The 15,799-nt window shown below is 42.0% G+C and overlaps 1 protein-coding gene across 2 annotated transcripts; it reads left to right on the top strand.

The window, feature by feature from the left end:
• Window positions 1–2,615: 2,615 nt before the first annotated feature.
• On the top strand, window positions 2,616–15,560 carry LOC102093404 (serpin B12). Of its 2 annotated transcripts, XM_005509736.4 has the most exons (8): window positions 2,616–2,746; window positions 7,802–7,986; window positions 9,613–9,726; window positions 10,078–10,209; window positions 11,081–11,198; window positions 12,431–12,573; window positions 14,162–14,332; window positions 14,454–15,560. In XM_005509736.4, the coding sequence occupies exons 2-8, from the start codon at window positions 7,816–7,818 to the stop codon at window positions 14,856–14,858; spliced, it is 1,254 nt and encodes a 417-aa protein (XP_005509793.3). In that variant the 5' UTR covers window positions 2,616–2,746; window positions 7,802–7,815; the 3' UTR covers window positions 14,859–15,560. The 2 variants fall into 2 exon arrangements, with proteins under 2 accessions (XP_005509793.3, XP_064908629.1); XM_065052557.1 differs by lacking the exon at window positions 10,078–10,209.
• The last annotated feature ends 239 nt before the right edge of the window (window positions 15,561–15,799 follow it).

Genomic DNA, 15,799 nt, shown 5'->3' with positions numbered 1-15,799 from the left:
CCACTTCCCGCTCCCAGCATTTTGTAGAAGAGAAGGGATACATCTTAATGTCTTGTGGTGACAAAAGTTGTTTGTGGGGAAGAGCAGTTTGGTTTTGAAGCTTGAACAGTGCTGTGTAGAGCCAATTGGCCCCACAGGAAAAGCAGTACAGTTTTGAACCCCAAGTGTACTATCCTAAGGGACTAGAAAAGACAACATTTGCACATACATTGACATTTCCTGAGGCAAAGAAATCAAACTGATGTCAAAGGAGTTCTGAGGGAACATATGTGCACAGCAAGTGAAGTAAATCAGTGGAGAAGGAATGTTAATATAGGAGGAAGGGAGGCAGAAAGCACAGAGAAAGTCTTGAAAGATGCTCAAAAATACTTAGACTGTCACGGAAAAGAGGCTAGGACTCATAAAGGCAGAAGAAGAAAATGTATATGGTAAGGCAGTGTGAAGAAGTAAAAAAACTGAAAACCAAAAAGCCCAAACACAAATATACAAAAAGGACTGAGGAAGAAGACTAAGGAACACTACAGAAACGTACAGGAAGGCAAAAGAGAAACAGAAATGAGTGACAAATGGAAACAAAAAGGTGAGGAAAAAAAATAGGTGTAAGAAGAACACTAGTTTTATCATTGTATCTTGTATTGTTTACCAGTCCCTCTTTTTGGGTGGGCACTGGAGCACTGGAGCCTGGGCAGCTGGGCTGAAACCTTGGCAGAGGAGCAAGGAACAGCAAAGCTGGTGGGACTGCACCTGAGGATGAGGGTGGCCCATCTTCAGCACTAGAAGGGAAGTGTGTGAAGGGCAAGATAGTGCTGAGAGACCTTCTTCCTCTTTCCTTCTTTCTCCCCTCACCTCTCAAATATCCTATGAATCCAAAGGCAGTTTTATGCTTTGTAGGAAGAAAGAAGAGGTGAGAAAGGGAAGACAGAAAATTTTCACGGTTGTTGTGGTGGACTGACCCTGGCTGTACACAAGGTGCCCATCAAGGCTGCTCTCTCACTTCCCTTCTGAGGCTGGACAAGGGAGAGGAAATATAGAAACCTGTGAGGGACCTTAAAGGCCATCTAGTCCAAGCCCCCTGCGATAAGCATGGACATCATCAACAAGATGAGGTTGCTCAGGTTGTCCAGCCTGGCCTTGATAGATACAAAAGGCTCATGGGTCAAGATAAGGGCAGTGAGATCACTCACCAGTTACCATCATGTGCAAAACAGACTTGACTTGGGGAAATTAGTTTAATTTATTACCAATTAAATCAGAGTCAGGTAATAAGAAATAAAAACTAAATCTCAAAACACCTTCCCTCTGCTCCTCCCTTCTTCCCAGGCTGAACTTCACTCCTGATTTTCTCTACCTCCTTCCTCCCCATGCCGGGACTGGCACAGGGGGATGAGGAATGGAAGTTGTGGTCTGTTCATCACACGTTGTCTCTGCTGCTCCTTCCTCCTCAGGGGAAAGACTCCTCACACTCTTCCCCTGCTCCAGCCTGGGGTCCCTCCCACAGGATACAGTCCTCCATGAACTTCTCCTATGTGAGTCCTTCCCACAGGCTGCAGTTCTTATGAACCGCTGCAGTGTGGGTTCCTTCCACAGGGTGCAGTCCTTCAGGAACAGACTGCTCTGGCCCCTGGAGCACCTCCTGCCCCTCCTTCTTCACTCACCTTGGTGTCTGTAGAATTGTTTCTCTCACATATTCTGTGTCTGCCTGCAGCTGCTGCTGCATAGCAACTTTTCCCCCCTTTTAAAATATGTTATCATGGAGGCACTACCGCCATTGCTGCTTTACTTGGCCTGGGCCAGCAGCAGGCCCGTCTTGGAGCTGGTTGGCATTGACTCTATCAGACATGGGGAACGCTTCTAGCAGCTTCCCACAGGAGACACCCCCACTACCAAAACCTTGCTGTGCGAATCCATTACAGTTGCAAAGCCACTTGCAACCCTAAGGGACTAAATTTTGACCCCTGAGTCCAGCTGCCATAGCCCAATGTTGCACCTGAGCTCAGTGGTGATGATTAGGGGTTATCAAACATTGGGTTAGTGCAGCTCTGCGCTTCTCATCTTTTCCATCTCACTTTATTCTGGAGATGTAACCTACGTGAACAGCCACTCCTGGCCTTTTATTCTTAAGTCCAATGATTTAAAAGAATACCCCCTGGCTGGGGATTCCTGTTAAGTTCAAGGAAATACTTCTTCCTCTCTCTAATTAAGCTCCTTCCATACACATAAAGCTGACTTCTTACCTGATGGAGATGGCTGTAGGCAACATAAAGCTCATGCATTTCCCATTCATTTGCTCTATCTCTGCAAGCAAGTTCAGCTTCAAACAAGGCTTCTCTGAAACCTGGCATGAACCCTGCACACCCCTGTGTCCAGCCCAGCCCCACCAAATTTGAATGGGACAGTGCACAGAAGTACAGCCATGGATCTCCAGGGTTAATGCCTAGTTTTCCAGCTGAGGGTGACTTGTCATTTCAATCAGATGTCGCCAGCAGATATTGCCTACCTAACTTGTTGGGCAGCTTTGAGAGAAAAGCTATTAGCATACAGCTAGATATAAGTTTCCCAGTCTTCTGCAGGAAATTTCATGTTGATGGCATTTGCATTCAATTGCAACATGTTGCTATCATCAGCAATTGGTCAGAGGCTGAACTTTCCCACAAGAGAGTGGAAGGCTTTTGTAATACAGTATTCACAAGAACATGCTCCAGAGCTCAGCTGTTGTACTTTTCATTTAACCTCTTCAGGCAAGAAGGTAAATAATTATTATTTTTTTTCTTCCCCAGAATAACTTGTGGGTTTTTTTTGGAAGATCTAAAGTAGTCTACAGGTTGTTAAAGTAAATATCATGTTACAAATGGGACAAAAGGGGGAGATATCTTTACAAGCTACAGGCAGCAAAATTGCTAAAATTCAGGTAGCTCAAGAACTCACACAAAAGGAGTTGGTCTTCAGTGTGAAGTAGATGGGGAATTCAGGAACACATGTCCAAAGCTATGAATCTAAAGATTCTTGCCTAAATTTCACAGACTTCTGAATATGGAATTTCCCCAGGACCTCTCAGAAATCCAGAAAACTCTAATTGCCACAGGACTGATCAGCTCAGTAGCTTATACCAGAAAGCAGATGCTTTTTTGTCTATGTCTCTGTGAGGGTTGAAGGGCAGTCTCTTTCAGAGAGCCTCTACCCACTCTGATAGAAATGGGATTCACATGGAGCGACGGTGCTGATGACCTGAGCAAACTCACCCACAAAGTGGGAGATACGGGTTAATTTCCCTTCTTTACTCAGTTTTCCATGGCACAGGAAAAAGCCTTGAAATGTTGACTAGACAAGAGAGAGGGCATGCCGTTGTCTGACTGGGTCCTTAGGATTTTCCCCTGTACCCTGATCCCTGCTTCTAGGGGTTTGTTTATATTCTTAAACAATGACTATACAAAATAGCAAGGGTGGAGTGGCAATCAGTTTTAGTTTTCTTAGTGGAGGTGCTAGTCTTCATCATTGAGATATTACCTCTTGGGTTTGGCAATGATGTTTAATAGTTTGCTGAGAAGCCTACACAGGCATAGCAAATAACTTGCCACTATAGAGCCTATAAGAGGTGAATGTACATTCATGTCAATTTAGGCAGGAGTAATTGGCCTAGAAAGAGGTAGAAAAGACACATCCTGAAGGTACGGATGCAAAATAATAAAAGCAGTCAGAAAAAGCCATTTCTGGCCTGAGAGGAAGAATTTTTTAGAAAATGAACTTGGTAACATTTCCCTTGAAAAGTTATTTTGTACTGAAATGTATGGGTTTTTAATTTAAAGCATCTTACTTTGGAAATATTTTGTGTCTTATAGGGATGATTAGAATTTTGTTGTACGAAATTTCATTTTTCTTATGTGCTGTTTGTCTCTTTCACTCCAAATCAGCACAGAAACCCTCGGAAACCTCTTTTCACATGAATGGTCACAAAAAACAAGAAAGTCACTTCTACCAATCAGATTTTTCATGTGAGGAGACAGTATTATCTGGCATGTGCTCCTTTTTAGGATAGCCATATGTCTTTTCTGCCAATTGTCTCCTTCATATATGAGAAAGGAATGTGCATTGAAGCACCTTGATGGGAGGCAGATTGAATAAGTAAAACATGCAATGAGAATTATCATGTGGTGTCAGGGAAAACAGGTTCCTTCTTGCTTTACCTTGTAGTAAATATAGAGTTACCTTAAAAACAAGGCTGTAGCTCTCTTAGCCTCCCCACTTCATTTACTGCTGCCTCCTGTTGACTGCATAATATAATCTAATACACCTACTAATTAGGATAGCTTTGAGCACAGCTTTTTATTATTTGGGAGTTTTTATCTTGATTTTATCTACACTTAGCCAAAAACAAACTGTGAAGAGAGAACAGATCATGAATGGTTATAGAATAGGAGTGTTCTTCCTTTCACACAGGCATGGAAGGAGATTGTTATCTTCTCAGCCTCTTTGGTACACAGTGGTTTTCTCTGAAGGAAGCTCTTTTCCTGGGTAGCTTCTTGCTCACATAGAAGAGTGCCAGTGATTTCCATCTGCTGGACTGTGTTGAAAGCTACTGAACCATCATGCAAAACACCTCCCTTCATCAGCTGTAAAGCCCCAACCCTTCTTGCTGTATCTGCACTATTGCTAGTGTTCAGTGCAGGCGCTTTTGTTAGAGCAGAAGAGCAGCTATGATCCTCCTGATCTTCTGCACTTCTTTCCGTCTTATATCTTCTCTCCTTACCACTGCAAACTCTTTTAAAAATAACGTTACCATTTCTTGTCCACCATGTAGGTGTTCTTCAAACTCCACTGTCTCTCAGTAAATCCAAAACTTCACTGATTTCACAGACTTTACACATGGCTTTATGGTGTAGAATCATTCATACGCTTGTGTCTACCCCAATTTAGATTAAGGAAGTTCGCTAAATCCTTTCATTCAGCAGTACAAAAGTTCTTCCACCAGCTCACATCTCCCCTCTTTTGCTTTGGGTTTCCAGGGCATCTCTCTAAGTAGTTCCCACTCACAAAACCATGGAGGTGCCACAGTGTTTGCACCTGGACAACACCATGAGGACAGCTTGCTGCTTTTTCTAAAGGAGTAGCCACCTTGATAGGACAGACACTTGCTTTTAAAACCTGTTCCTATTTCTAGGGTTCTCCCTCCATGCTTGGCAGTCAGTCCTGTCCCTGCAGGGTGGGGTGGAGGTGCCTCTTTCCTTCTGAGAATGTTTATTAACTCTATTTTTCTCCTTGACTCATTCTGAGGCTTGGGCACACCTACAATATGCCTCACGACCTACATTCACCATGAACCATTTCACATCTCCATTTCAGATCTTTCAAGAGGTGTGAAAGTGGAGCAATACAAATTTCAGCACTAAAAGAGCACTGTCTTGTTTTAGAATGTTCCAGATAGTAGGTAATGAAGGTAGAAGAAAAAGACATTGCACTAAATAATTACTTCTCTTGTGGAAAGATGACTGTGTTATTAAAAGGAAAATGAAAGACACAGACACACAGAGTCACAAACAGCAAAGCTAGAACAGCTGTTTTCAGAATTAATGAGATATAACTCATCTTTAATTTGTTTGTTCAGAGAACCTTTGGAGTGTTTCACCTCCATTTTTCCCACTGGTATTAGGTCTTTGTGTGAAGTACTTCTGGACTTCGGGGTAAAACAAACATCTCAGTATAAAACAGATATGAACTTCTTTCAGCATTGCAAGTTCTATCCACAGAGCGTGAGTCAGAACCTTGATGAAGCATTGATAATTGCTGTGTTCTTCAAGCTAGTCAAAAGGCAAGAAACAACTGTATTTGCCACACATGGCACCTTAATATATTAAGCAACTTGACTTTTCAGCTTTTCCAAGCCACTGCAGCAATCTGTCTTAAGCTAAGTGTGTTTTTTGTGTGGGCTGAGTTCATACCCATTGTCTGGCACTTGCTGTGTGCTAAGGTGGTTTGCACAGACAAATGCTGCATCTCAGCTGATCCACATCAGCTCTCTAAGTCCTGGTAACTTCTGTTACCCAAGCCCCAGCTTCTCATGCAAAGTTTGTGTCCGGCTCATGGCCGAGCAAGAGGTAGCATGCCCTCTTCACCATTGAGGACAATGCAAGAAATTTTGAGTAGTTTGTGGAGTAAAGAGAGCTCTGCGCAGGGCAGGCTCTGTGTGTGTGGTAGAGGAGCTGGGGCCTCCGTGGATGAAAGGAGTGGCAGGGGATCATTGGCTGGAAGGGGATGGGGGTCCCCAACACCAGGCAGCCCCTTCCCAAGAAGGCTCTAAACCCCTCTCAAAGTGGCTGCTGGACATCAACAGCCCAGGACAGGCTGCACAAGAGCTCTGCTGATGAAAAGTCCTGAAGCTCAGCTTTGCACCAGCCTTTTGTCACCCTTAGCCTTCTGGTGATGCAGGCTGGAGTTCCTCACATAACTTGGGCTTGTGGTTTGCAGCAGATGGGGGGCACAGGGCTGAGAAGAAGCACCTGCTGTGCCATGGCTTTCTGTAGACAGTGGATATAACCAACTGGCTGTGCACTCACCCATCTTCTCAGTGGAGAGAAGCTCTGGCAGCTTGCTATGGACCCAACCCATGCTTGTCCTGTTGCAGGCTGAAAGCTAGAGCCATCCAGATCTGTACCGTGGGAGACATGAGGGCCTTCTCTCCATACTGTGGCTCTGTATTTTCCCCTAAATAAAGTACCTTTCTGGAACACAGGCCACAGCTACTCATCTCTATGTTTGCAAGCAGGCAAAAGCTTTGCTTTTCACAAGTTTTTCTGGTGTGCTGTCCAAAATATCATTTGTTTAACACTCCAAGTGATGTGAGGATTTTTGGACATAATGATTCTAGAAAAGCTCATGTGATCCCACTGGCATTCACACAACAGCTTTACAGCTCTCCTCCAAAAGGACAGAAAAGGAGTTTCTAACCCCCTTCTTTTCCAGATGGCCTCCTGCTTGTAAGGACCAAGCTTGAACTTGTTCCCAGCTTCTTCGCAGAGCAGATTTAATGTAAATGCCCCACAGGAAAGATATCAGACTGTTATATTTCTAGTGCAAAAGAAAAGAGTGACACAGATCTTGTCATATCATTGAGCAGGAAATTACAGACTTCTTTTCATGGCAGTTGAGCTATTGGTTTGTTTGGAAATTTTAGTTGTTAATCATACTTGAATCTGTGGCTCCTGGAAAACTCATGAGAAGGGAAAAAGTATTTCAAACTGTTCATTTCCATATGTAGTTCAGTCTCCATGGCTGTTAATGACCCCTTTTCATATATGAAAACATTAATAAATAGTGATTTTATTTTTATAAACCTGTTGTTTGAAACCTTCATACCACAGCTCTGGTTACCAGACATGGTTATATGCAGGCATAGCTTCTGTCACTACTTTTCTGTCACTAATTGAATATTGTTACAAGATAAAAGAGCTGATATAACTGTATACCTCAAACCAGTTTGGAGAAGGAAAATGTTAATCCACAGGTCACTGATTTCAATGCCATGATCTGAAATAAGAAACTCCATAGGATAAGATAGAAAAATGGTCCTTTCTGAGGAATTCACATATGTTGCGAGAGTGGGTCTGTTTTCCAGACCTGCTGTGTCCTTGCTGTGGAGCATGGACTGACAGATGTGTGCAAGGTTGGCTGTTTCAAACTCTCAGAGTTTGGCAAACTTCTGTTATTTAGCAAGGAGTTATGGGACAGTCTCAGAGCAGACAGATGCTTCACAGTGTGATCTAGCTAGGCAACAAGCTGCATTAAATTTCTTCTTTCTTTTGTGCTCCAGTCAGCAGCTGCTTCATGATGGACCCCATTTCTAGATCAATTACTGAGTTTTGCCTTGATCTCTACAATAAGCTCAACAGAAATGCAAAGGACACAAACATTGCCTTCTCTCCAATGAGCATCTCTGTTGCCCTGGGCCTGGTCCATCTAGGTGCAAGAAACAACACTGCTGCTCAGATAGAGAAAGTAAGTATTAATGAAACATGCTGAGATGCTTCCATATTGCTTGCTGTTCCCTTAATGGAAATGTCGGGCATCCTAGCATGACATATGTGTGAGGGTCTCATAGAAAACAAGCAAGAGTTCAAGCACAGCTGCTGCCTTCCCAGCTGTGCTTTGTGTGCTGTGATCCTTGGCATCTGCTTGTGTGAGTCACATCATGCTCCCATGCAGACTCCGGAGCACGGAGCAACAGCTGAATGAAAGAAGGTGATACACCACAGTGTGGCACTCTGGCTTTCCCCATACCTGCTGCCAGAATGTGGTTCAGAATTACGAACAGACACTTCCTCTCATGGTTGCTATAAGAATCCTGAAAGTGTGAGTCTGTGTGGGTAGTTGCAGAAACCTGAAGTAATTTCACCTGGGTGGCTGGAAACATTAGCTCACTTATCACTTATGATATTCAAGAGTCAAATTGTCTCACCTGCAGAGCTCATGGGGACCCAGGTGTGCAGGGAGGGGGTGAAGAAGGCCACCCCTTCGATTGCTGAAGCTTTGCTTCCCACAGTGCAAGTTCTGCTATCTACAATCTTTCTTTTCTTGTTTGTGCCCATGAGCAGTAGAAGACCAATAATCCTAAGGCAGAGGTTCTTGTCAATAGCTGGCTCTGTACTGGCAGATCTTCATCTATCATATCCTAACACTGCCACCTGCACAGTCTGACTGCTGGGTCACCCACAGCCGAGGCAGACATGCCCTCTTCAGAAGGTTCTCAGGGTGTGATGGCTTCACCTTGGCTGGTGGCTGCCAGCTGCCCACCCAGCCACTCTTTCACTCCCCCTTTTCAACAAGGACAGGGAGAGAAAGTTAGATGAAAAATCTTGTGAGTGGAGATAAGGACAGAGTCATCACTCACCAATTACTGTCACAGCAAAACATACATAAGTCATTTTGGGGCAGTCTGGAACCAGCTCTGTTTGACATGAGGGCATCCTACAATCTCCTTGCACAGAGGCCATCACTGCAGCCCTCTGGCTACCATAACCTTGCCACATAAATCCAATACACAGGGACTTTTTCTTATTTTAGGAAAGCAATGAAGATCCAGTATCCTCAATAAAAAATAATAAGTCTATGTATAATGCAATATTATTATAATGGAGAAACTTCTGGAAAATTTGCAGAAAGATATTTGTACATTAGAAACAAAGACTGTTTTCCATTAAGAGCACTGTGGTTTTGATGTATTTCCTAAGCTGACGCAAAGATTAAGAATGGCTACAAAAAGCCAGTTTCGGTATTTTAATATAAAACTATTTTTGTCTCTTTGCCCGAAGCAACATTTTGTTTTGAAATATAAGGTAACTGTAGCAATAAAAATACAAATCAAGTGTAAACATTTTGAGTTAGTGGAGAGTAACATTTTGAGGGATTAAGTGCAAGCTCTTCTTGGTTTGCTTGTATAGAAAAGTGAATTTGAACATGAATATATGAAGAATGCCAAGTCTGCCATTTCAGCCTGACTGAAGCTGAGAAAATATCTTTCATAAATCTACAGCATTTTTGCAGGACAGCATAGCAAACCTTTTAAACACGGAAAATGCTTTTATCGCAGTTACAGTTGCCATAATTTGGCATCTTCAACTGCAGGTGCTCCACATCAGGAAAGATGCGGGAAGAATGAGCTTTGGATCTGATCTTGAGAGTGCAGCCCTAGAAATGGAGCCAGAACGAAGCCAGGAGAGACAGTCATCCCTCTCACAGGTACATCCTTGCGTGGGGAGCACAGGAGCCTTCTCTTCGCCGCACGGTGGGTTACTAGTTGTGAAGCATGAGAGTCTGCCACTGGAGGGAGTCAAGATCACACGAACAAAGTCTACCTAACGCACTACGAAATGCCTGATAATAGCTGTTGCCTTATTAAGGGCCAAGTTTTTCATGAAGCTGATGCCAAAGCCTTCAGTGATCTTATCTGAAGGAGGATCAGGCTACAAAGCTTGAACTAGCTAGATTTAAAAATAGGTACAACAGGAATTAGCCCTATAGTGTAATCTAATTAACAACGAAAGCTATGTAGAGGAATGGTTATGACTGTTGTGTTTGTAATATTCCTAGTGTAACAAGGATGGGAACCTTAACCATCAAGTGTTTCAGGCACTGCTTCTACAATTGCAAAACCTTGGTGAAGGCTATGTTTTATCCCTGGCCAACAATCTCTTTATACAACAAGGATTTGAACTCCGGCAGGTGAGTTACCTGTGCCTGCTGACTGCTGTGGCCCTGACCTCAAGCTTCCCTGTAACTGCGAGCATCCCTGTTGCCCCCACTTGTGTATATTTTGGAGCACTTGATGTGCTCCTTGGAGCCGTATCTCCTGGGACTGGTGGGAAAGAGAAAAGATTGTCAGCTTTCAATTATTTTGTTTAAACCTCCCCCCTACCCTATGGCTATCAATGGCTATAGAGCAAAAAAAAAAAAAAAAGAGGACTCTGTTTGCTTTTGGCATATGTTTACACTCAGCCAGAGGTGTGACTACAGCCAAAAATGGCCTGTTCAATCTGTCTGTAAGGTACTTACATCTGGGTTTGCAATTGGCATTACTGGAGCAGCAGCAAGATTGGAGAGGGCTTGTTACCTGAGAAGTTATATAGTTTAATGCATACAGCTGCTGTTCTAAACTTCTTACTCTTTTCTTACTGACAGACTGGTCCCTAGATTACTTAGTATGGGTGCCTTGTTAGTCACATCTTTACTTTGCTGTCAATTACTCCTGTTGAATGATTTGGATACCTAAGTATTAAACAATACATCTTGCATCTTCTCTAATTTTTTATTTTTGTCTGGACCTCAGGTATGCATTTTTTCATGGGAAGACTCTTTCATGTAGATTTCTTTTTACTTATTTACTTTTTTTGCCTATGCAATAGAATAATTGTCTCTTCTTCAAAGATTCTCTGAATAAACTTCAGACATTTGATGTTTCCAAAATAAATTTTGCCTTATGGAGTCAACAGGTCCCTCACAATTTCTACAACAGTTTTGAACTGTTGATTTCTTTTGAAAGGGAATAAGTACTTAACAGATTTGACCAATTCATAATCTTTATTTTGCTTTGCAGCAATTTCTAACGTGCGCTAAGGAACTGTATGCAGCAATGCTGCAAACAGTGGACTTTCACAGTGCTGTTGAAGTTGCCAGAATAAAAATCAACAGTTGGGTTGAAAGTGAGACACAAGGTAAACCAAAGCAAAATCATAGCCATACTATCACTGCCTTCTTCCACTGCTTCAACAAAAGAAATTCTAGGGTATGAAAAGCAAAGACTTGTTCACATTTCTCGGTGTTCAGTCTGATGCTGTTTAGAGATGGTTGGTCTTCCTATCTACTGTTGAAATATTAAATTATCAGCTAAATTATTTCTGAATTAAAGGTATGTTTGTGGTAAAATACTGTTGCATTCCCACCCTTATGCCCCGCATGATAATTGCAACAATACCTATGAAGCTTGACCAGACAAATTGCTTTCACAAAAAGTCACAAATGCAGATACAGGACAGCAAGGGATGGATATTGTGAGCTTCATGGTGAGACTGAGAACAACCTGGGGGAGGATGGAGGACAACCAAGGACCTGGTTATATGTAGAGTGAGACCCACAAAGATGACAGATGTGACCACCAGCAAGACTCACTATCACAAGTGACAATAGACCAGCTCTTGCCTTTAACAGGCTAGCAGGGGCCATTGGCTCCTGCCGATTAGACTAAACATGGTTTCCTTTAGTTTTGCCAGGGCTGATGTAGCAGTGGGATGGTAACTTTTTAAATCTTCTGGCTGAACATAAACCAGAACTTACTGTGGGACAGGCAAATAAATTTCAAGGCTTCTGTAATTTCTCGGTTGCCCATCTCCTGACCAAACCTGCCCTTTTTCTGGCAGACTGATCTGTGACTGATGTGGGAAAGAGCTGTTAACCCCAGTTGGCTCCCAGTAAGAAGGCTGAAGGGTCAAGAGCCACTTTGCACAGTGTTAGGAGCCATTGTTGCTCTGGGTGCTCACATGAAGCCTGTGGACTTGCTAACTCCTACTTCAGCCTCTGTGTAGGAAGTCAAAGGCTCCACAGCTGCCTAACTGCTGCTCTTGGTGCAAAGCGAAAGATGCCCTCATATAAACTGAAATATATGATTAATGATGCTGCCTCCCTCCCCATGGTTTATGTCACCTGGCACATATGTGTGGTCTCTGGCACTGACAATTGGCTAATTCGGTGACCCCAGTCCCTCCTGCCCTCCCTGGCTGGTAACAGCGCAAAGGAATCTACCATTTTTTTGTCTATATTGTCTCTGTCATTTGGATAAACCAAGAACTGGATTTCTAAGTTTCTTCAAAACTAAATTCACAGACAAATAATAGAGTCCAGAGCCATAATGACAGCTAGAAAATACTTGTTTATTCCAAAATTTCCTTAGGTAAAATCAAGGAACTCTTTGCTCCTGGTGTGATCGACAGACGTGCAGTGCTGGTTCTGGTGAATGTCATCTACTTCAAAGCATCCTGGGAATACAAGTTTGAGGAACAAAAAACAGTACAGAAAGATTTTAAACTGAATCAGGTACATCTTAACATTATTTACCCTAGATATTGTGAGCAATGAAGCAAGCATAACACAGAAGCACAATGTCCAGGGCTCAGCTGCCCTGTGAACACAGTGTGGATGTGCTGGGAACTTAACCTACTTCTCCTGTTGGGAAGAGGTAGCAGGAGGGTTTTTGACAGAAAAGCATAATCTTTACTGAAAAAATGTGCAAGACTCAGAAGTTGCAACAGCTCCGAGTTTTCTTTAGTGACTGAAAAAAACTCAAGTGTTAGCCTTGATTAGCACGTTTGAACATAGTACTCATTACAGGTAGCTGTCATGGATGGAAGCAAATCTGAGCATCCCATTTCAGACAGCCACCAGGGGTCATCCTGGCGTTTATATGTTCAATGTCTTTCAACATTAGCTATGCACTTGAGAGACTAAAGAAACAGACCAAACAAACTAGACTACTACAAACTATTACTAGTTTGTAGTAACAAACTGCAAATACACAGTTACAATTTGAAAAAGGAAAAAAATATTACAGGGTATTTTGGCTTATTTGTAGTATCTGCAACATTTGAAGGTTGATATTAGATGTATTTTAATTTTAGCCTTCTTTTCATACCTTAGGGATATCTTTAAAGCCTTCATTGTTTTAACTAAGTTATTCACAATATGGTTGCAAAGTTAGTTCTTTAACAAGCATGTTTCTCCAAGTGCTGTCTGTGGCATTTAAGCCTGACAGATCTTATCAGAAATGACTCAGATTTAGTTCAGTTTTGTCTTCTTTCCATATTTTGTGCAAATATTCTCTTAGTTCTCACCTATAACAACATTTAAAAAACCCAACAGATTTAGGTCTTATCTTAACTTGCAGAGTTTTGTATGGGAAAAAGTGTCTTTTGAGTGTTACTCATAGATCCAAGGAAAAAGTCAGAAAACCATGTATTTCTAGTTATCATGTTGCATTCCGTTGTTATGACACCGGTAAGAAACTGTCATACTGAGTGCTTATATGTGTGACTTTAAATCTATATTTGAATACGGATATAGACAATGATCCATAGCTGAGAACATTTGGTGCACTGCTGCAGTAGGAGAAACTATGAGGCAGGGAGAAGCTGCATAGATTTTTCTTTGTATGCTAATCCATATTAGCAGGGTTATTTTTCTGAAAATATGACATCTACCCAAGTTGTTCTTTCACTGCTTTAGAAGTTCGCTAACTGTAAAAGGAAACTTTGAGTCTATACACAGCTTTCAAACAACCTCATTGCAAAAAAGGTGAGATAACAAGATCTAGAAGACCGTGTCCGAGAAAGGCTATGATTTTGCTCTTGACCTATTTATTGCTTCCTGTTTAAACAATCAGTCTGATAAATGACAGCCTGATTCTTGCAGTGCTGTTTCTTCTTTTTCCAGAGAATTACCGCCTTTATTTACGCATGCCAAAGTTGATGTCTTGTGTGTTACTGTATATGCAACAAAATAAAGAAAAATGTTTAGTCTAACAACAACTACTGCTGAAACCCGGATTACTGATATTGCACCTATAATAAGTTTAAATGTTAAGAGCTGTATTGCTTAAGTGACTACTGTATAATTTTCTTTTACACAGAATGAGAAAAAACCTGTACCGATGATGTATCAGAAAGGCATGTTTAAATTGGGCTTCATTGAGGAGATGGGTGCTCAGGTCCTTGAACTCCCTTATGCTCAGAAGACACTGAGCATGATCATCCTGCTGCCAGGTGACATGGCTGATGGATCTACCAGTGGGCTGGAGCAGGTAAGGCAGTATGCATCATGGACTATTGCTGAAAGTTGGTTGAATAGAGGTTGGATAAAGATCTAAACCTTTCAAAGCTGTGCACGTATTTTAAGCTCTTTTTTTCCCCTCCATCTTCTAGATTGAAAGCACAATGACCTGTGAAAATTTAGTGCTGTGGACCTCTTCAGAGCACATGTTTGAGACAAGAGTAGAGGTGTACCTCCCCAGATTCAAGCTTGAAGGCACCTTTAGCCTCAATGAGTTATTAAAAGAGATGGGGATGACTGACATCTTCACTGAATCAAAAGCTGATCTTTCTGCAATGTCGTTTACCAATACTCTGGTGCTGTCAAATGTTGTCCATAAGACATATGTGGAAGTCAATGAGGAAGGCACCGTAGCATCAGCTGCTACAGGAGCTGTCGCTGTGGCAAGGTCTCTTCCTCTCACAGAGGTCTTTATGGCTGACCACCCTTTCTTGTATTTTATTAGATACAATCCTACCAATACTATTCTTTTCTTTGGCAAATTCTGCTCACCTTAAAATCAGGGCCATTTTTTAACATTGTGAGAAAAACACGGATAAAAATCAGAAATGAATGTTTTTTTCTCAATGCATTCTTAACCCTTTGACAGCTAGTTTATTTTCAAAGTAACCACTGCAAGCAGTTTAGCTCAGAACCAATCAATTGGATGCTCTGCCACTAGGATTACTGAATTGCAAATACTGATCTGAATCCAGAACAGGAGTAAATTTTGCCTTAACTTTAGTGGATGTGAATAACACTTTGTTTCCTTAATGCCCATGTATGCCTCTGCATTCCTTACAGTTCGCCAGCCCAACCATGTAGTATAGTACCCAGCCATGTAGTATAGGGCTTGCAAAGGTGGAATTGGTATGCTACTGTCTGAGGAAAATTGTCTGCAGCAATTTTCAGTAACTGCCAGTAAAAAAAGAGTAGCCCTTGTTCTGTGTTTTTTGATTTCTGGTCAGCTGGACCCTGGTCAGCAGAGAGGTGATGTAGGGATACTTTTTCTTCCTCTGCATTCTGTAGCTGTGGCAAATCCTTTGCATGGTGGAGACCTGGCCATGCTAATTCCCTTTCCTGTAGCAACTGCCAAGCAGTTAATACTTGTTTACAGTAAATAGACCTGTTTTCTGATTATTGTATCACTTTCTCCCCAGTGATGTGTAATGGTTCTGCCTTTATGCTACTCTGCATTATATAAAAAGCTTATACTAGAAGCAGCTTTGGCTTCATTTATTTATTTAGATATACGCCTATATCTAAAGTGATGCCTTACCAGTTTTAAGAATAATGTGACATGTACTCCCTCCATGAGCCCTGGAGGATTTTGTCAGAGTTTTTATTAGTACCATTGGTTTTAATGATAATAACAGCAGGAATATTCAGTCAGGGAAAAGGGCAGGATCCTGCCCTCATGGACACCTCTAGAAAGGGAGCTGATTACAACTAATTATGC

The sequence above is a fragment of the Columba livia genome, chromosome 2 (genome assembly GCF_036013475.1).
Source record: "Columba livia isolate bColLiv1 breed racing homer chromosome 2, bColLiv1.pat.W.v2, whole genome shotgun sequence".
NCBI lineage: Eukaryota > Metazoa > Chordata > Aves > Columbiformes > Columbidae > Columba > Columba livia.
This window is presented reverse-complemented; position numbering and strand designations above follow the sequence as displayed.